Below are 21,866 nucleotides of genomic sequence, written 5' to 3'. Positions count from 1 at the left end.
GTTGAGTTGATCACGGATTACGACTTAGGGATAACTTACACCCCGGGGAAGGCCAATGTTATGGCTGATGCACTAAGTCGTAAGTCTTATTGTAACAATTTGATGCTACAATGAGGTCAACCACATCCCTATGAGGAATTTCGGAAGTTAAATCTTCATATTATTCCTCAAGGATTCCTTTCTACCCTGGTGGCGAAGCCTACTCTTAGGGATCAAATCATAGCCGTGCAGGCTTATGATAAGGGTATATCCCGGATCAAGGAGATTATTGCTAGCGGAAACGCTAGGGATTTCTCCATCAATGAGAAAGGTGTTGTGTTCTTTCAGAACCGTTTAGTGGTTCCGAATAGCAAACGTCTGCGACAATTGATCCTTAAGGAGGCACATGATTCTCCTCTCACCATTCATCCTGGTAGTACTAAGATGTATCAGGACCTACGCCAGAGGTTTTGGTGGACGGGGATGAAGAGAGAAATTGTTGAGTTCGTTGCTAACTACGACGTTTGTCGTCGAGTTAAGGCAGAACATCAAAGGCCTGCTGGCACCCTTCAACCTTTAGCTATTCCTGAATGGAAATGGGATAAAGTCAGTATGGATTTCATTACCGGATTTCCCAAGACCAAGAAAGGAAATAATGCTATCTTTGTGGTCATTGACCGTCTTTCCAAAGTAGCTCATTTTCTTCCAGTTCGTGAGAGTATAACAGCTAGCCAACTAGCAGAGTTATATATCTCTCGAATAGTGTCTCTTCATGGTGTTCCTTTGGAGATTAATTCGGACCGTGGAAGTATCTTTACTTCTCGCTTTTGGGAAAGTTTTCAGAATGCTATGGGGACTCACTTATCTTTTAGCACTGCTTTCCATCCTCAATCAAGTGGTCAAGTAGAAAGAGTGAATCAAGTCCTAGAAGATATGCTCTGAGCTTGTGTTATATCGTTTGGTATGAATTGGGAGAAGTGCCTTCCATTCTCTGAATTTGCTTATAACAATAGTTATCAATCAAGCCTGGGCAAAGCCCCTTTTGAAGTTCTTATGGACGAAGATGTCGAACACCTCTTAATTGGTCAGAAACCGGAGAGAGGCAACTCTTTGGCCCGGATATGATCCAGGATGCACAAGAGCAGGTTCGCATTATTCGTGAAAAGTTGAAAACAGCCGAGTCTCGTCAAAAGAGCCAACATGATCGTCATCATAAGGCTGTGACCTTTGAAGTAGACGAGAAGGCTTACCTTCGGGTTACACCTTTGAAGGGTACCCATCGATTCAGTATCAAGGGCAAGTTGGCTCCTCATTACATTGGTCCTTTTCGCATTCTTGCCAAACGAGGAGAAGTTGCCTACGAGTTGGAACTTCCTCCGCATCTTTCCAAGGTTCATGATGTCTTCCACGTCTCACAACTCAGGCGTTGCTTTTCAGATCCTATCCGTGAAGTGGACCACGAAACGCTTGATCTCCAAGATAACCTTTCATACCGAGAATACCCTGTGCGTATTCTTGATCAAGCTGAGCGTACCACTCGACGTCGAAACCTCAAGTTTCTTAAAGTTCAATGGTCAAATCATTCTGAAAAGGAGGCAACATGGGAAAGAGAGGATCGTCTCCGACTTGAGTATCCCGCGCTATTCCCGACGACTTCTAAATCTCGGGACGAGATTCTTTTGAGTGGGGGTGAGTTGTCACATCCCTGGATCCCTAACTATGATTTAGTATTTGTGCTCATGTTTTCTTCCTTTGCATTCAAGAATTTGAAACAAACTCCAAAGAAGTGGTGAAACTCAAACCAAAACCCCTAGACACTTCTTATTCAAAGGAAATTCAAATCTTGTCAAAGTCAATGAACCCAAAATGGCCTTCTTAAAAGTTCAATATTTTTGATAAATATTGAAAACAAATTATCAGGGGAGAAAAATATTTTCAAATCACTTTTTGCATTTTATTTTTAAACTAGCAAGTCTCTGAAATCAAACTTATATTTGAATTCAAAAATATGTAGTTTTCAAAAATGCTGAAAACTTTATGGGTGATTGGAAATATTCCAACTAACACCCAAACATTTTTCAAATTATTTTTAGTTTGCTTTTTGAAGCCAAAATAAATAGAAATCAATGTCAGCAAATAAAAAAGAAACAGAAAAAATAGAAAAATGCTATCCTACGCTTACCTATGAGGCCCAGCCCACCAGGGGCAGGGTCGTCTTCTTCCTCTGCCTTCTGGCAGAGGAGAGAACGACCACGGCGGCCTCCTCCACCTCCTGCTTCGCTGTGGCGTCCTCCGGTGCCCCCCAGTACAGTGCAACAACGGGGATGACTACCCCGAGCGCGTCCCTATCCATCCCCGCTCTCCATTCCTCCCCTCCTCTCGGTTTCTTCCCTCTCCTCCTGCCGCCATTGACAGAAGCTTGGGCTCGAGGAGCCCGAGCTCTCTGGCCACACGGAAACCCCCCCGAGTGTTCCATCCTCTCCGCAACGTCGAGCTCGACACGCACGTCAACGAAACCGTCCTCCCCGAGCCCTGCAATGGCCCCAGTGCCGTCGTCTTCAACCTCCGGCCACCGGCAAATCGATGGTGGATCGCCGGCTATAGCCCCTCCCCGAGCAGTCTGAGCCCAGCTTCGCCTCCACCATGAGCTTGCGAGCATTCCCCTCTGTTTCCCCTCTCTCTCCGGCACTCTAGCCCCGAGACCCATGAACCCGAGCTCCGGCAGCCACCTCGGCTCGTCGCCGGCATGCTCCGCCCACCTATAGCCCCTCCTGATGCCCGGAGAGGATGAGGCCGAGCCTGGGGATCATCCCAATGCTCTCGGCACTCGATCCCGAGCACCACAGCGCGATTTGGTGCGTCTCTGGCGAAAATCCGCCGTGGATCTGGTCGCCGCCGGTCAGTCTTCGGCGGGGGACGACGTGGCCGTCCTAATCCCGGTGGATTAGCGCTAAATAGCCACTGACAATGGGCCCTAGAAGTGGGTCAAACCCACTTAGGGGCTGGTCAGCGCGGGATTAGCTCCTGAGACGCTGACCAGTGGCCCCCACCTGTCAGGTTTGACCTGACCAGGTCAGTTGACCTGCTGACGCAATGCTGACGTGGTTATGACATAATAAAGAGTTTTTCTGTTTTAAAAGAATTCCAGAAAATGCCCAAAACTTCTAAAAATCATAGAAAATAATCTGTAACTCCAATGAAAATAATTTATATATGAAAAAGTATTAGAAAAATCCAAGGAATCTTATTTTGATATTTTCAAACATGTTTGAAAATGTTAACATCACCAAACAGATTAAATGATGATTAGGATAACCATATTAAGTAATATAGATTTGGAATTTGAAATCCATTTGAATTCCACTTCAAATATTACGTCCAAGCAATGATCAGGAACAATCAGCACCTCAAAATACCATCTTCCTACATGCTAAAACAAGATTACCTAAGCAACAGGTCGAATCAATTGAAAGGGTATTTGAAAATGCCTTGTTTGAAGTGATATTTGAATCTTGATTCAAATCAACTTCAACTTAAGAAATGGTAGTCACATTAGCCTACCACCTTTCATTTTATTGCCATGCTCATGCATCATCTTGTTGCATATGATTGTTATTGATTGTTATTATTCTTACCACTGGCCCCGCTCCTCCGGATTCCACCGAATATCGGACTGACGGATATTGTCCCTCTGCTGAGCAACAAGGCAAGCAACCATTCTGATCATCCCGATAAATCCCATGTTCTCACTCCTACTCTTATTTCTTGCATTAGGGAAAATGTTTCCACTACTTTTACTACGTTAGTTGAACCCACTTCCTTTGCATGACCTGTCTTTGTCACAGTAAATAGCCGAACCTTGCCACCTAGCATACCTGGTAGATGCTTGAGCCATGATGTGCCTTATCCTGCTATGCATGCTATGCTTAGAGTTGTGTATGGTCTGTCATCTGGGTGATGAACAGAATTGTGAGAATGTGTTCAGTAAGTAAAGGTTGTGTGTTGAACCTCATTTGGTCAAGGTACTGGTGAAAGGCTATGTAGGAGTACATGGTGGGTTGTTTCATTGGAACCGTCCTAAGGAACTGAGTTCCATGTATGTAATCCAAGACTATATACTACCACACGTTGGGATACTTAATTGACCCTCTCGACTTATTAATCGCTTAGTACTCGGTCCAGGAGTTGCAATTAGTTTCTGGTGTTTATAGTTATGTTGGAGGCCGTGCGTAGCGCTGACATTAGAGGAGGGCTATGATGCGGTAGGCAGTGGCATGGTGTACCAAGTGGCACCTGGATGGTGGGCTTGGGAACCCTGCGCACATCGTTTGGGGCCGTGGCGGAAACCTCGGCCGGACTTCCGTTCGTGTTACCCTAAGATAGGCGATAGACCTGGACTAAGTATTAGCATGGTTAACGGTCGTGGCCGACTCCCTCGCTGGGCTTCCGCTTGAAGGTTGCCGAGGTGCATGACGTGCACATGGCGATAAGTGGCGAGAGCGTGTGTGAAGAAGTACACCCCTGCAGGTTTATGATCTATTCGAATAGCCACGTCCGCGGATATGGACTACTTGGAGACATATGTTGTTCATAGATAACTTTAATGGCTACTCATAAAATTGTCAAGATAAGCGTGAGTGTCGTGGACGACATTTCCGTATGGAGACGGAATGATTCCATGATGGAGTATTGTTGTGGTGTTAGTGGACTCGTGTTCGAGAAATCAAAGTTGTCAAAACTAATTTAAAATGCAAGTTGTCTAGCCACGAGTCAAATGCTGGCTTTCCGCATGAAACCCCACAACTCCTTATTGATACATTGCATGAGTAGATAGCTTATCCTAAAGTCTAGTTGAGTACTTTTGTACTCATGTTTGCTTAATAATTGTTGCAGAGGTTGTTAATGACCCTAATGGAGGGTTCTTCCTACACATCGACGACGACGAGTAGCTGGTATCCCAGCTATGATCTGGCCCTAGGATGGGTCTGTAGATAGTCAGGCCATGTGCCTTTGTCTTTCCTTCTGTCTGTACTCAGACATCTTTATTCTTCCGCTAGTTTGTAAGAATTGTGTGTATGACTTGTGATGATGGGTCGTGAGACCCCTACCTTGTAATATTATGTGTGTGGCTCTTCTGAGCCTTCTAAATAAAGTTTGTATGTTTATGGTTATGTTGTGATGCCATCGATGTATCTATACATATCGGTATGCCATGCGTACGTGTGTTGTACTTGATATGTATGGGGTTCGATTACCTAGCCGTAGGCTTTAGTAGCATTCCTTATAGGGAAATGCCCCTTTGTGATCCAACGAGCCATGGTAGTTCGCTACTGCTCGGGACACATTGGTTCACCGGCATGTGTCCTTCTTAGCTGCTATGTCTGTCCCCGTTGGGGAAATGTCACGCGATGTAATGGAGTCCTTGTAGCTTGCTACGACTCGTCTACATTCGCTGGTGACCGACACCTGCTTTGATTGGTCATGTATGCCTGTCCCTGTGCGGAACTGCCGCTTTGGTTTATGACTAGACATGTCAATCCGGGTTCTTTGTCATTGTATTGCTAGCGACACAATTGCATACGCGAGTCAAAAGACGCAAACGGTCCCGGCTAAGGTAAGGCTGCAGCCGTGGGGATAACCGTGCGTGAGACTGCTAAGAGATGCGATGTGTTACAGGCTGGATTCCTATGGCTTAGGATCGGGGTCCCTACAGCGTGATTTTACGTAGGAGTGAGGACTATGACTTATGAGAGATAAGTTTTTGTGGTTTATCTTAACTTGGCATGATCGATTAGGATGATGATTATTATGATGTTTTTCTGTTTTATGAGATTTTAACTTGGTATGATTAAGATGATGATGAGTTGTTAGATGAGTAAGATGATAATTTGTTATATGACATAATATTTGATTAAAGTGGATGGATGCCCGTGATCGATATATGAAACCCATAAACCACTCTTTTAAAAAAACCAGTGTAAGGCAGCTGCTGATGTGTGGCTGCCTTTTAGTCCCAGTTGGTGTCACCAACAGGGACTAAAGGTCCCCGCTCCTGGCGCGCCCAGCCAGCCACGCGGAGGGGCATTAGTCCCGGGTCATGGCCAACCGGGACTAAAGGGGGTGGGCCTTTAGTCCCATGTTTTTAGGCCCGGTTGGTGACCCGGGACTAAAGGCCCTTACCAACCGGGACTAATGCCCGTTTCTGCACTAGTGTTTTCATCATATAACTTTCATCATAAAGGCTTCTTATAAAAAATAGAAATTCATCACAACATTGAAGTATGAAGCATAAATTCTATTAAAAACTAACAAACTATGTTTTCAGCCAAGTTTGCAACACAATTCATCATATTTTCAGGAAGGGTCACATATCAGAGCTTAGCAAGTCTACATACTCAAGCATTGTTTGGTCTTCTATGATTTCTAACACTCATCACATACATATGAGCAAAAGGTTTCAACCAGACATATAGAAAGATTGGGGCTTATAGTGTTGCCTTCCAACGTATTCACCTCAAGGTTGATGTCAACAATAATAACTCATGTCCACCCACATTCAGCTGGATATATATGTTTAGATCTTTCCCCATCACATGATGCTTGCCAAAGGGAAGATAAAGGAAGTAGAGGAAAATACTTTGACTCTTGCACAAAAGTAAATACATAAAGGTAAAAGATAGGTCCTTTGTAGAGGGAAGCAGAGGTTGTCATGTGCTTTTTGGTTGTATGCTAAGTATCTTAGTGCAAAGGAATGTTACATTATATTTCCCCTTGTGATGGCAACCTTTATTATGCAATCCGTAGCTTTTATTATTGCCATCACAAGTTTGTACAATGCTTAATTTCCTTTACTATAAATGATCGAACATGTTTAGAAGCAATTTTTATTCCTTTGTGCACCGATGACAACTTACTTGAAGGATCCTACTCAATCCGTAGGTAGGTATGGTGGACTCTTGAAACATGGACTTGGGTTTAAGATTTTGAATGCACAAGTAGTATCTCTACTTAGTGGGGAGTTTTGTCTAGCAAAGGTATTGGGGAAGCACCACATGTTAGAGAATCTATAACAATATAACTTCTATGTGAATGTGAACAAGCATAAATCATTACGTTGTCTTCCTTGTCCAATGTCAACACTTTTGGCATATTATAATTAATGGGGGCTCACAATCATAAAAGCTGGCAAGGATAGTGTATTTGCATGTAAATCTTCTCTTTCCTTATTAATTCTTTCATGTGTTGCATCACCGACCAATCCTATGTTTGTCAATCTTCAACAAATTTAACCATTACTACTTTTTCTTATGTGATGTCACTACTTACTATAGGATTGGCATGTGATCTTTTTCATTGTTTTCCTTTATTTTGATTGCAGCAAGAAAGTAGAGAAGCAAAACTCAAACTAAATTTTATTATATGACTCTCACTAAAGATAGATCACGAAACCATCACTCAAACGAAAAGGATCGAACTAAACTTTTAAGTAAATAAATATGTTATGAATACCAAACAAATTATACATGCATTGCTTATATTTAAATTGAGCAAAATCATGAGTACAAAGATTTATTAAATATTTACAAATATTTGCTTCTGTATAACTTTTACTCATGAAATATATTACAAAATTATATAATTTAAATATTTGACATGATTGAATATTCATATCAACGGTTTCAATTTTAAATTATACAAACCTTATACTATACGAATGTATGAATAATTACTTAAATATTGTACAAGTGAAATAATATTTTAGTTGTTATTTGGAATTATTTGTATTATTTTAGATGGTGCATTCTTTTTATAATTCATAACTATGATTTAAATATATGAATTTTTTTGTAAAAATACTTAACAACTTTTGAACCAGGTTATTTGTTGTATGTATAATGTTTATAACACATGAATATTTAGATGTTATTTTTATTACTAAAGTTACAATTTACATACTATCTAGAAATCTCCAACCCCTCAACAAAATTTACAAATTTCCAAAAAAACCAAACACTTGCAAAATGGAGTGGCGCCTTTTTTCCAACTAGTAATCGTGCACGTGCAACACACGTGTAATCTTTGAATGAAAGGTCTGCATTAAGTCTATTTCAAACCTTAAACTTATAGGAATACTATTATCCCAGATTGAATTTCTAATCCCTAAAATCAAAACACTAAATCCACACCACATTTTCCAAACTGATTGTCATACTAAACCAAGACCGTTTGGCAACATGCCACAAGGAACTCATGGACGAGTTGCACCAACTTTTGCGTTGTCCTAACATTAAGCTCAATCGAGTTGCCAAAGAGTGATGGGAAGGTGCATCAACATGAGGTGAAATAGAGAAGATCATGTCCTTGGCATCCGCATAGGCATCATGCCAGGCGCCAACGGGGCCACCGACTCTTGTTTCCAAGCTACCAAAAACCTGTGGTTGCGGGCCAACCAGTCGCTCGCTCCGTGCCCTTCATTGTGCGTGCATGGGGAGACAAGCCAACGATAGGTGTGGGCGTCATTGAAGGAGCCAACATCACAATGTGCAATCCCCTTTTCCTCCAAGTTCCTTAAGGCCCTAACAACATGTCTTCCATGAAGTTTATTCACACGAAATCGAATCGCAACCAACATGTATTATGGAGCAATGCCGAGAGGATCGCCCAAAAAGAAAGAAACAAAGTAATTGTAGAAGTAAGAAGAATGGGTGGTGAAAATAATTCAGAAATGTAAGCATCGTGTTTTTCTATTTGTAAACATGTGATGCATGCAATGGCCATGTTCGTGAAAAATCATTTGTAGGCGTGTGCCATCAGTTTTTGCTTGGTGGCAAACAAGGAAGAAGACTTGTTTAATGTAAAATAATAACTACTCCTATAGAATAAGCTTGCAAGACACATACTACATAAGGGAGACATACTACAGTGCAATACAAGATTGCAATAAGCTACATTAGCATTAGTGATATACTTATTGTATAAGAACGTGTAAGATAACTAAAAAGCTATCATATATGGCTGGTGTATGATCTACATAAAATGATCCAATCCGACATAATTGTCTCGTGTGCGGGATGCAGCAAAATCTTGATGGAGTGGGGGAAAAAATCTTTGAGAGTAGACATGAAATTTTTCTATAGGCTTAACTATGCTTTGGCATAAATTTTCAAATAATAGCTCAAATACAAGATCGCCATTCTTTCATGTAACATATTATATATAGGTTATTCATTCGAAAGATTTGATACACCAAACAGTGTTCTCCCCCATTTCGTTCTACACTCACCGTTTGCTCTATCTGAACAGAATTGAAACCGGTAGCAAATGTTGAGCTCGATTTGGAGCAGAGGCCAACCAACATTAACAACTGCAACCAGGACGATCAAAATCTGACCAAGCATTGTACAATTTGATTCACAAAAACAGCGTCCAGAAGAAACACCACATTCACAGGGCAGATGAACTGAAATAAACTTGTAAATAGTCATAAACTTCTAAAGAGTCATAGCGAGCATTTGAGAGTACAAAATTGGAGCTAGAGGGTTGTATATAGTGCCCCTTTGTACTCAATTAAACAATAATTAGAATGACTTCACCTACGTATATCCGTGTTCTTTCCATGATGCTCTCTCAAGAGCAACGGGGTCCATCTACATCTTCTCCATCCCTCATCCCGAGATCAGGCTATTTGCTGGTTCTACAACTATCAATTCATCATGTATTCTACAATTTTCAGGTTCGTATCATTTGAGTACCTTCAGGTAATTTTCTTAAGCTTGTTACCCACAAATGAACTGAGATTGGAAGGGAAAACCTTTCTTGCATCAAACTTTGTTTTCTTTAAGGTGTGATGGTGAACACTTGTCTGTGTCCAACATAACCTATTCTAAGTCCGCACAAGACCCTAACTAGGCATTACATCCAACACACAATCAACTGTACAGAGAAAATTTTCTAACATCTATTATACTATTATTAATCATTGTCCATCTATTTGCTTCTTAACCCAATCCCATGCTCCATGACAGTATCAAATCCCTAAATGTGGCCGATTTCATCCCATTCCATTTTTATGCTACCTAATAATGTGAGTATATTAGGGACAAACACTTTGGCCAAGTTTGACTATCTGTAGAGTGAATGAAATGAACTTGATGGTTGATGCTAGAAAGGCACCTTCAGAAAAAGAAAACTCTGAATACAACAACAGTAAAGTCAATACTTGGTTATAAGAACCTTTACTCTCAAGGCATGCACATTTCTATGCGGAAACCATACTCTGAGATTGGAGTACTATGTTGTTTCATCTTGCGGCGAGAATGTAGACTCTGTAATAACTTTATTCTTCTTCTTTCGTATTCCTCTCCGACCACCCCCTCGTGTACCTCTACAACGCCTGGTTGTAATTGTCATTACTCATTAATATATCATTTAGGCCGGCGTAAGTCCACCTTGCACCATCTAAAAAAATCAAAAGGAAAAATATGGGACAATAAGCATTAATTTTCGTTCAGTAACTACATAGTGAGTAACTCTATTATTCGACTTAGTCAAGAAGTAGTACCTTGTCGAGTACAGTATGGTGAGTCTGAAATGGTCTAGCAACAAGGCCATTGCATATTTCAAGTTTCTCCTTGGAAAAAAAGTAATGCACTATAAGAGCATCTCCAACAGTTGCATAAAAATTTCGCGCCCAATAAAAGTTATAGCGCGCCACTGTAACACTTTTAATGCGTCGGGACCAACGTTGTTTTAACACACACCCAAAAACGTGCGCCCAAAAAAGCACACAGTATTATGAAGCGCCCGCAATCCGGCACCTAAAATATGATGCGCGCGATAGCGTTTTTCAGCGCGGGCCCAAAAGGTTTTAGCGCGCGCAGTATTTGACAGCATCCGTTGGAGCTGTTTGGCGTAAAAAAAAACGGATTTTAGCATGCGGAGCTCTTTATGGACGTCTGTTGGAGATCCTCTAAGATGTAAAAAGGAAAAAACAAAAGGGTCAGCGATGAAATGATGAACATACCCATATCAAGAGCAACTAGTTCAACTTCGAGCTCAATTTGACTCATTATATGATGGATCTGAAGCATTTCATCAACATCATCCCTTATGTACGGACGTACTAATATGGTTGGAGGCTTCCAATTGTAGAGGCCATAGGCTGCTATACAAAAGTAAATCTGAAATAATATTTGAACTGACGTGTGCTAACAGGAGTTGTTTCTCAGAAGAATGACTCATCACGTAAAATCAGAATAATTTATGCAGTTGTATATATGAGTACAGTGCATTGACTATACTTTATTCTGTCATCACATTGTTTTGAAGGAATAGATAAGAAGAAAATTGCTTGCTTCGATCTGACCTGCAACTTCCTTGGTGGCAAACAGTTAATAGTTTCAACCTTGAGTGTACAACAACCAACAGTCATAGTCTTGAATCCAGGTAAGCTAGTTGAGTAAGTAGGTAAAGTACAAAAGAAATACATTCAGTTTTTCTATTGCGTGAGAAAAAAAGAAAGAACACAGAAGCAGTATAGCTATTCTTGCCTTGATGATCTGAAAAGATGCAACCCACATTTCTTCAGTGTTTAACATGGAGACAACAAACCTGTGCCAAAAAATTAAGATTGAATAAATGATGTATGCAATGACCATTGGACTTAGAAGACAGCTATTATAGATTTTTTAATGTAGGCAAATGTTCAGGAGCTAAGAAAGTATAACAATATTAGGGCTCAAAAGCTGAGAGAAATTAAATATTAGGACTTAAGCATTAAAATGAAAGAGGCTCACCTGGCATAAAATCCACAAACAACTGCTTTGGAACCTGCATAAAATCCACAAACAGATTGATATCAGGGAAACTTCGCAAGAAAATATTTACAGGATATGTTTATAAAAATCGTCCGCAATAAATCTCAGCTTTCTTACATGACAAAGAGTAGTCTTAAATCAATGCTTCAGTAGTACTTCACCGAAAAATAGCATAACCAGAAATAACATGAGAGAGAGGAGTTATCCTTCACTACATCATATAGATTACCTTAATTCACTTCACCTGCAACCTGCTTGGATTTCTTATCAAAAACCCTCATCGACATGACACATAAAAGATCTTCAGAAATAACATGAGAGAGAGAGAGAGAGCGAGGTGTTTAAGTTAGCAAATGGTAATAAGAAGGATAAATCTTGAATAAAAATGAATGTAGGTGAACTGCAGCAACACCAATCGTTTAGCCAAGTCTGTAACTAATTAGGAGCCATATTAAACAATAGAATCAAGAAAAGCAAAAAAATAAAATCAAGAATCCTATTTGCCTCCCTGTTGGGAGAGTTGAGGGCCAAGCATGAGGGGGAGACCCTGTAAACAATTCAACGTCCATACACGCCACTCAAAGGTTGGGCATCACGCTGACCTGTGGCATCAACAAGAAGATTGCAGAACATTGTTTAATGGAAATCAACGTCCATGGGAGTATTCAAAGTATGAATTAGTTATACTATTTGAAATCAGAATAAAGGGTTTACAAGGAGAGCTCGCCTCGCTACATCACGTGTATTCTCCATCAAATTATCGAGCTAGGGTAGGGAACCGGTTCTATGTGCGGCTTAAAGAGAGGGGCCATGAGAAGAATGGAAAGAAGATTTAGGGAAGTACCTTGTTGCAGGAACACCTTTGCTCCCTAGGCAAAGAACAAGAGAGGAGGTCGGATCGAGCGATGGCGGATCTGGAGGCCGACATTCCGCCTAACTATCCCAAGGGCATGAAGGGGGGCGGCGGCCGGGTGCGAGGATGAGCGGGGGCGGTCTGAAGGGCAGGCGGTGGGAGGGTCGAGCGGACGGAGGCGGGGCTGAGTGGGGCGACACGAAGGGGAGGCGAGCGGCGGAGGCGAGGCTGAAACGGGGGCAGCGGGCGGAGACAGGGGCAGCAAGCAGAGTCAGGGCAAAACGGCGGTGCGTGCGGGCGGGCAGTTGGCGAAGTGGACGGGCGAATTAGCGTTAAAGAAGATTTGTTTTTCATTAACGACAATTTTAAACCATTAATGATGCGATTAGACGGTTGAGTTTGCGAGTTGGATCTGCCCTCTCGTGCTTTTTTAATGGTAGTAGATACATACTATCCGTTGTGTTTAAGTTTTTTTTATCAAATCCGTTGTGGTTAAGTCCGTGTTGTAGTGGCTCGAACACCTTGCATGTTTACCTTTGATTGTCGGTTCGAGATGTAGCTGCCACACCTTTTCTAGCGAGAATGCCTCGGATCGTATACGACGGTCGTGGGTTCAATGCAAGGGGTTTTGTGCAAAAAAGAAATCTCACTAGTTGGCTTTCTCTGCAAATAAAAATATGAGGGTATTTTATGTAAATATGCATCGGCAGAGCATCCCATTCACTGAAAAATAGGGTCATGCACACTGATACATACATATTTTGTGACTGTACTTGCACGTGATGACAAGTTAGGTGACCATAAATTTTAGTATCATACTGAAGCGTAAGTGCTATTACTCCTAGTGATATTACCTCTAGTTCGTCGTGGAAATATATAGTGAACCGCAAGAGGACGGGGCGAAACTTGTCAAGAAAAGAAAAGGAAAAACAAAAAGAGGAGATGTTGCAATGACGCCACACTAACAAAGGATAAGAAGCCCCGAAAACAACCTAAACATGAGATTTACAAAATTCGATCACCGATGGTACAAAATTGCAACGTGGCTACGACGGTTAGTGTTATTACAATTTGTCAGTTCCAAATGAAAACCCACAGCGCTACAATCCCTTAGATGTTGACGAACGGCGCGCCGGTGATGAACTCGGTGGCGGCGAGCGCGACGAGGCCGAGCATAGCGAAGCGGCCGTTCCAGAGCTCGGCGTCGGCGCTCCAGATGCCGCTGGATTTGCTCTCCACGCTCTGGCCCTGCAGCAGCGGCACCAGCGACGCTACGGAGAAAACCCCTGCGGTCGCCAGGAACCAGCCCAGCCCGGCGCCACTGCCGGCCTGGTCGAGGAGCCCACCGCCACGCGCCGCCTCGACGGACAGCGCAGCCACGAAGCCTACCATGGCCAGCCGGCCGTTGATGCGCTCCGGCGCCGGGCCGCTGAACGCGAGCGCGTCCCAGACCGAGGGGTTAGCCTTCTTGGTCACGGGCTTGGGTGCTGCCGGGATCGTGGTCGGGGACGGGCTCGTGTACTGGGAGGGGGAGGGGGAGGTCGACGCGCTCGTCGTCTCCTTGGCTGAGTCCATGTCAGGCTGCACATACACAAACAAGTTTACAGTGAGATCGAGTCTTGAAGTAATAGTACTAGCCGGCAAGCATCCGAAAGACCGAAACAGTTGTCGTGCGTGCGACGTGCAAGCTCACCTCGGTCTGGGCCCTGACGACGAGGGTGCGCCGGCGCGGGGCCACCACTGGAGAACGGGCGGCGGACCGGCCAACAACGGCGAAGGAGCTCAAAGCCACCATGGTCGCCATCACTCAAGGCAGAGAAAAGCTAGCGCAAGAAGAGAACTAGAGAAGGTGCTCCTTGCTAAGATCGATGGTGATGACACTTGGCTGATGTTGTGTTGCTGTGTCTATTGTGAGCGAGCATGCGCGCATTTTATAGCGACCGCGAGGGTCACGCCGGTGGACGCGGCCGTGGCCACGTGAACGAGCTCCAAGAGCTGTACGTGGAGGGAGGGAGGCGGCGGGCTCACGTCGACGTGGACACCGAAGGTGCCATAAAGTGGCACGAGCCTAGAGAACCAGCATGCAAGAGCGTACCCCATCCATGTACGGACAAACATGTTAGTCTTGAGACATCTTCAACGCCAACCCTCAAAACCTCTCGCAGCAGTTTGAACCGTGTCCATGCGTTCGTAAACCGAAGACAAACGTACGAAGGTTTATGGTAGACCGGACCGCTACTTCGACCATTTTGATCGTCCTAACCCATCAAAAGCCCCTCCTCCCTCCCGCATGAAATGATCACTGCCCGCATTCATGCCCGGCCAGAGCGGACCGCTCATCGGCGTCGACATTGAAGCGGCACCACTAGTAGAAAACAGGGCATTGAGCCAACCACATTGGATCCGGATTGGATATAAACCGGTTCTAAAGGGTCTGTCCGCTGGGCCCCCTCCCTGCAGCAAACGGCCGCAAGGCCTTTAGAACCGGTTTGTAACACAAACCGGTCCTAAAGGTTTTTGGACCGTTTGCTGCAGGGAGGGGGGCCGAGTGGACAGACCCTTTAGAACCGGTTTGTTTCACAAACCGGTGCTAAAGGTTTTCTCATTTTTGCAACAACTGCGGGGCCCGCTGTCAGACCCTTTAGAACCGGTTTTGGTCACAAACCGGACCTAAAGCCTTCCTCTCCTTCCTCCCCGAGCACCCCTATATTCCACCCCGAGCTCAGCTTCATTTTTTCCAGCTCGAGCTCAACTCCATTTTTGCTCTCTCCTTCCTCTTGGGAGCTCTAATCCATCCCCATTTTTCTCCACCATTTGTCAAGATTGTTGGCACCCATCGGTCCTACGGTTAGCATCAACATTCCCTCTTCCGGCATTGCAAGTTTTGCTCATTTTCTTGCTCATTTCATTTTTGTTGTGCTAGCTAGGTGTTTGATGAAATGCCTAAGCTAGAGAGAGTTCATCATTTGTTATGTATACATATGCAATTTGAGCTCAAATTTAATTATGATTTGTGGTTTTTTTAGTGTCGCGCGCCTTGTCCCCTTCCTCACCGCCGTCGATCGCCCCGTCACCGGCACAACCTTGGTGAGCCTATTGTTTTTATTTACCAATTTTTTTTTTGATTTGTATGATTTACATATTTACTTGTATATGATTTTCTTATTGTGTAAGATTTTTTTTATATGTATAGCGCCATGGTTTTGATATCCGTCCCCGTTGGTCCTCGTCCAGTCTATGATTCGGATGTGGTATATTATCTTTTATAACTACATATTTTCATTTCCTGATTATATGACAATTAATTACGCCGATCAACTTGACATAGATATTTTTATCTAGGAGGTAGTGGAACCGGAAATGCCAATCGACCCTATTGTTGAGAAGTTACACTTAGTTGAACAAGAAAATGTTGGCCTGAAAGAAAGATTGAAAAAAACTGAAGAAAGGTTGGAAAAAACTAAAAGAGAGAAGATGACCTTGGAAAAGGTTCTCGCCGGTGTCGTCGATGGTCACAAGAGCGAGATGGACGCAATGCGCATGAAGATTAGAAAGATTAGAAAATATGCAATTAGTAAAGAGGCTTGGTATCATTATGCCGTCGGGTCAATTGTTACCTTTGTTGCGATTTTGATCGCATTTGTTGTTGTTTTTAAATGCATTAATTAGAGAGAGTTTTTATGGTTGGTTTCAGTGTATATTTTTATGAGAACCATATATGTATGGTCACTATGCTACTTTGGTTTTAACGTGTGATGAACTTTTTGTATTAATTAATTAATTTAGTCATGATGATTTAGCATAATGGTTTTTGATAAATTTATATAATGCAGATGAACCGGCAATGGATGTACAGTGATCGACGTCGTCCCGAATTCCTTAGTGGCATGCATAGTTTTCTCAATGTGGCTGAGAAAAACAGGCAGAATGGATTTATTTTTTGTCCATGTAAAAAATGCCAGAATAAGAGGAATTTCCCTAACTCAAGAACCATACACACCCACCTGTTGCAAGAAGGCTTCATGCCCAGTTATTTTTGTTGGACCAAGCATGGAGAAAGAGGGGTTGTAATGGAAGACAATGAAGAAGAAGAGGATAATGATAACTATCCTATGTTCGGTGAACACGGTGATACTGAAATGGGGGAAGACGAGCCTGAACTTGAGGACATTGTTGATGAGTCTGATGATGATCTTCGTCAGGTCATTCGTGAAGAACAGATAAACTGCGGAAGTGAAAACGAGAGGTTGAAGTTGGAGCGCATGTTAGAAGATCACAAAAAATTGTTGTACCCAAATTGCGAAGATGGCCAAAAAAAGCTGGGCACCACCCTGGAATTGCTGCAATGGAAGGCAGAGAATGGAATATCTGACAAGGGATTTGAAAAGCTGCTGAAAATAATGAAGAAGATGCTTCGAAGAGATAACGTGCTGCCCTGCAGTACCTACGAAGCAAAGAAGGTTGTCTGCCCTCTAGGATTGGAAGTGCATAAGATACATGCATGCATCAATGACTGCATCCTCTACCGCGGTCAGCACGAGAATTTAAATGCCTGCCCGGTATGCGGTGCATTTCGGTATAAGATCAGGCGAGATGACCCTGGTGATGTTGAGGGCGACGATCCCCCCAGGAAGAGGGTTCCTGCCAAGGTGATGTGGCATGCTGCTATAATACCACGGTTGAAACGTTTGTTCCGAAACAAAGAGCATGCCAAGTTTCTGCGATGGCACAAAGAAGACCGTAAGTAAGACGATATGCTGAGACAACCCGCTGATGGGTCGCAGTGGAGAAACATCGACGATAAGTACGAGGACTTTGCACGTGACCCAAGAAACTTAAGGTTTGGTCTAAGTACAGATGGCCTGAATCCGTTTGGGGAGCAGAGTAGCAGTCATAGCACCTGGCCCGTGACTCTATGTATCTATAACCTTCCTCCTTGGTTATGCATGAAGCGTAAGTTCATTATGATGCCAGTGCTTATCCCAGGCCCGTCGCAACCCGGCAACAACATTGATGTGTACCTGAGGCCACTGGTTGATGAACTTTTAGAGTTGTGGGCTGACGAAGGTGTACGTGTGTGGGACGAGTACAAACAGGAGGAATTTGACCTACGAGGGTTGCTGTTTGTAACCATCAATGATTGGCCCGCTCTTAGTAACATCTCAGGACAGTCAAACAAGGGATACAGCGCATGCACACACTGTTTAGGCGAGACTGAAAGTATACATATAGGCAAGAATGTGTACCCAGGGCATCGTCGATTTCTTCCAGACAGGCATCCCGTAAGAAAGAAAGGAAAGCATTTCAAAGGCGAGGCAGATACATGGAGGAAGCCAACCCTCCCTAAAGGTACTGATATATATGACATGGTCAAAGATATAAAAGTAATCTTTGGTAAGGGTCCTGGCGCACAATCTGTTCCGTATGACGCCGACAACCACGTAGCCATGTGGAAGAAGAAATCTATATTCTGGGAACTACCCTATTGGAAATTCCTAGAGGTTCGCTCTGCGATCGACGTGATGCACGTGACGAAAAATATTTGCGTGAACCTGCTAAACTTATTGGGCGTGCATGGGAAGAAGTTGAGAGATACACCAAAAGCACGGCTGCACCACCAACGTATGCACGAACGAGACGACCTGATGAATCCAGAGAATTTCAAAGGTCCTGCCAGCTACGCTCTTACCAAGGAAGAGAAGGAGATCTTTTTCCAAGTACTGAGCAGTATCAAGGTCCCGTCTGGCTACTCGTCGAACATAAAAGGAATACTAAACCTGGAAGAGAAAAAGTTCCAAAACCTAAAGTCTCATGACTGCCACGTGATCATGACCCAGTTACTTCCGATTGCATTGAGGGGGCTTCTGCCAGAAAACGTGCGAGTACCCATTGTGAGGCTATGTGCATTCCTCAACGCAATTTCTTAGAAGGCAATCGATCCAGCAACTCTACCAAGTTTACAGAAGGACGTGGTCCAATGTCTTGTCAGCTTCGAGTTGGTGTTCCCACTAACCTTCTTCAATATTATGACGCACCTCATAGTTCACCTAGTCCAAGAGATTTCCGTTCTCGGTCCTGTATTCTTACACAATATGTTCCCCTTTGAGAGGTTCACGGGAGTCTTGAAGAATTATGTTAAAAACCGTGCTAGGCCAGAAGGAAGCATGGTCAAGGGCTATGGAACAGAGGAGGTCATTGAGTTTTGTGTTGACTTTATTCCTGACCTGAACCCGATCGGTGTTCCTCAGTCGCGCCATGAGGGGAGACTGCGTGGAAAAGGCACTCTAGGAAAGAAATCAACAACATGTATGGACGAGCAATCTTTCACTCAAGCACACTACACAGTTCTAGTTAATTCCAGCTTGGCGGCTCCATATATCCAGGAACACAAGGATATTTTATGCTCGGAATACCCGGAGCAACCTGAAGATTTCATTGCTAAAGAACACGCGAAGACTTTCGGCGGTTGGTTGCAAAGACGTCTCATTAATGACAACATTGTTGAAGATGAGCTATACTTGTTGGCCAAGCAACCATCTTCGACTGTATTGACCTTTAAAGGGTACGAGATAAATGGTAACACATTTTACACGGTAGACCAAGATAAAAAGAGCACCAACCAAAACAGTGGCGTCCGGTTTGATGCAAAAGACGACAACGGGCAAAGGGTCACATACTATGGTTACATAGAGCAGATATGGGAACTTGACTACGGACCTTCCTTTAAGGTCCCTTTGTTCTGGTGCAAATGGTTCAACCTGTCAGGCAGGAAGGTAGACCCGAAGTACGGAATGACAACAGTGGATCAGAAGAATCTTGGGTACGGCAATGATCAATTCGTCCTAGCCAATGATGTGGCTCAGGTTTTCTATGTGAAGGACATGTCTAGCAGACCGAGAAAAAGAAAAGATAAGGAAGCGAATACATCAGACGATGAGCCAAGGCGCCACATAGTTCTTTCAGGGAAAAGAAACATCGTGGGAGTCGAGGACAAGACAGACATGTCAGAAGATTACAATAAATTTGATGAAATTCCTCCCTTCAAAGTCAAAGATGACCAAGCATCCCGTTAAATGATGAAGATACTCCATGGTTACGGCGCAATCAGAAGAAAAGCAAGAAGAAAAATAGATAGGGGGTGTTGTTGATGATGTGTAATAATGTATTAAACCTTTTATATAATTGTGTTGACCATTTTGATAAATATCAAAAACTTGACCAGTTTCCACTAAATTTGACCATTTTGATAAATATCATTTTTATTTTTTAAGTGTTAAAATGACATTTAGACAATTTGTAAATAAATGTAAAAGAAAACAGAAAAGGGAAACAAAAAAGAAAAATAAAAGAAGAAACAGGAAAAAGAAAAAGGAAACAAAAAAATATCTTTATATTTTCAAATTAGTTTGATAAATATCTTATTTTTTATTTTTTTATTGTTTTAAATGACATTTAGACAATTTTTACACAAAATATCAGAAAATATAAATATGTTTTTATAAATATTTGATTTTACAAAAGCTTTTTGAGTCTACTTTGATTTTATAAATAAATGTAAAAGAAAACAGAAAAGGGAAACAAAAAAGAAAAATAAAAGAAGAAACAGGAAAAAGAAAAAGGAAACAAAAAGAAAAAGAAAACAGGAAACAGAAAAAAGGAAAAAGAAAAAGGAAAAAAACCTTTAGGACCGGTTTGTAAAGGTGGGTTCGCTTCGCGCCCAATTTTTGGACCTTTAGCACCGGTTGGTGTTAACAGCCGGTCCTAAAGGGTCTTTAGGACCGGTTGTTAACACCAACCGGTGCTAAAGGCTCCTAGACCTCTCCGGGCCGCCAACTTCTCGCCTTCCCGCGCGTACGTCTTCTCTCCTCGCCTTCTCTCCTCGCCGACTCGACCTCCTCGCCGCCTCCTCGCCGCCCCACGCCGCCTCCTCGCCGCCTCCTCGCCTCGTCGGCGCCGCCTCCTCGCCTCGTCGTCGCCTCGTCGCCGCCGCCTCGTCGCCTCGTCGCCTCGTCGGCGCCGCCTCCTCGCCTCGTCGTCGCCTCGTCGCCGCCGCCTCGTCGCCTCGTCGCCTCGTCGCCGCCTCCTCGCGGCCTCCTCGCACCGCCTCCTCGCCGCCTCCTCGCGACGCCTCCTCGCCGCCTCCTCGCCGCCGTACGTCGCCTCCTCGCCGCCTCCTCGCCGCCCCACGCCGCCTCCTCGCCGCCCCACTTCATCTTCTTCTCCCACGGTATATCGTCCATATTGTTGTAGTTCCTATTTTCGTATATCCTATTTTTGTATATCCATATTGTTGTATATCATATTGTTGTATCATATTTTTCATATATCATATATCCATATTGTTGTATCATATATCCTATTTTCGTATATCCATATTGTTGTATATCATATATCCATATTGTTGTATATCCTATTTTAGAGCCTTATCATATTGTTGTATATCCATATTGTTGTAGTTCCTATTTTTACCCTTAGACTTTATTCTTACCGTTTTATCGATGGAGATCGTAAAGTCCTATGATTGTATAAATGAGGTGACGTTTTTAAAAAAAACACCCGAGCATTTGTGCCAGAACTGCGGTGAAGAAATCTGTGTCACACAATATAACTGTGTTGGCCAAGGGACCCTTTCGTCATGTCCCCCCGACCTCTCACTAGTTTTGCTGGGGCACTTTCCGACGATTCCGACGATTCCGTAAAACTTTCTGACGATTCCGTAAAAATTTCCGACGATTACGACTCCGACGATTCCGTAAAACTTTTCCGTAAACTTTCCGGTTCCGTAAAACTTTTTCGTAAATAATTTTGCTAAGTTAAATTCTTGTTACTAGCAGGTGTTGAGCTATGGATCCCCAAGAACCACATGATCAGCACGCCGATCAGCTCGCGGGAATGGGTGAGGCGGAGAAGGAAAGATACATGTGTCAGATGATTTTTGAAGATGCAACGGCCATATATCATGATGACGACGGTGGACATGCGTTTAGCAATCAATTTTTGAACGACTCCGGTGACGGAGCTGAGAATATAGAAGATGTAGTAGATGCAGAAGTGCTCTCCGGAACAAACTCTGCCAATGTATATCTCAAGTCACTGTTGACGCAACAATTAATTTGTATTGCACTTACTAACGAATCATTATTTTCCCATTTAGGCGCCCTCCGGAACAGCTAGCGCAAGTACTGAGACAAAGTCGAAACGAGGCCCGGCCGCAAGGT

At 43.3% G+C, this 21,866-nt stretch overlaps 1 protein-coding gene across 1 annotated transcript; it reads right to left on the bottom strand.

The window, feature by feature from the left end:
• Positions 1–13,632: 13,632 nt before the first annotated feature.
• Positions 13,633–14,555, bottom strand: LOC123443667 (high molecular mass early light-inducible protein HV58, chloroplastic). The gene is made up of 2 exons (XM_045120158.1): positions 14,342–14,555; positions 13,633–14,229 (listed from the first exon to the last, which is right to left on the bottom strand). Exons 1-2 carry the CDS (start codon positions 14,450–14,452, stop codon positions 13,759–13,761), a joined length of 582 nt encoding a protein of 193 aa, XP_044976093.1. The 5' UTR covers positions 14,453–14,555; the 3' UTR covers positions 13,633–13,758.
• Between the last annotated feature and the right edge of the window lie 7,311 nt (positions 14,556–21,866).

Source organism: Hordeum vulgare, chromosome 1H (assembly GCF_904849725.1).
Source record: "Hordeum vulgare subsp. vulgare chromosome 1H, MorexV3_pseudomolecules_assembly, whole genome shotgun sequence".
In the NCBI taxonomy this organism is placed as follows: Eukaryota; Viridiplantae; Streptophyta; class Magnoliopsida; order Poales; family Poaceae; genus Hordeum; species Hordeum vulgare.
The sequence above is the reverse complement of the archived record's forward strand: the minus strand, read 5'-3'. Positions and strand labels throughout refer to the sequence as shown.

What these genes read in the sequence shown, in the direction of transcription:
- LOC123443667 (XM_045120158.1), bottom strand. Translation starts at nt 14,452, where the DNA reads ATGGCGACCATGGTGGCTTTGAGCTCCTTCGCCGTTGTTGGCCGGTCC. An exon ending in TCGTCAGGGCCCAGACCGAG is followed by an intron (nt 14,230 to 14,341) that starts GTGAGCTTGCAC and finishes GTGTATGTGCAG; the next exon opens with CCTGACATGGACTCAGCCAA.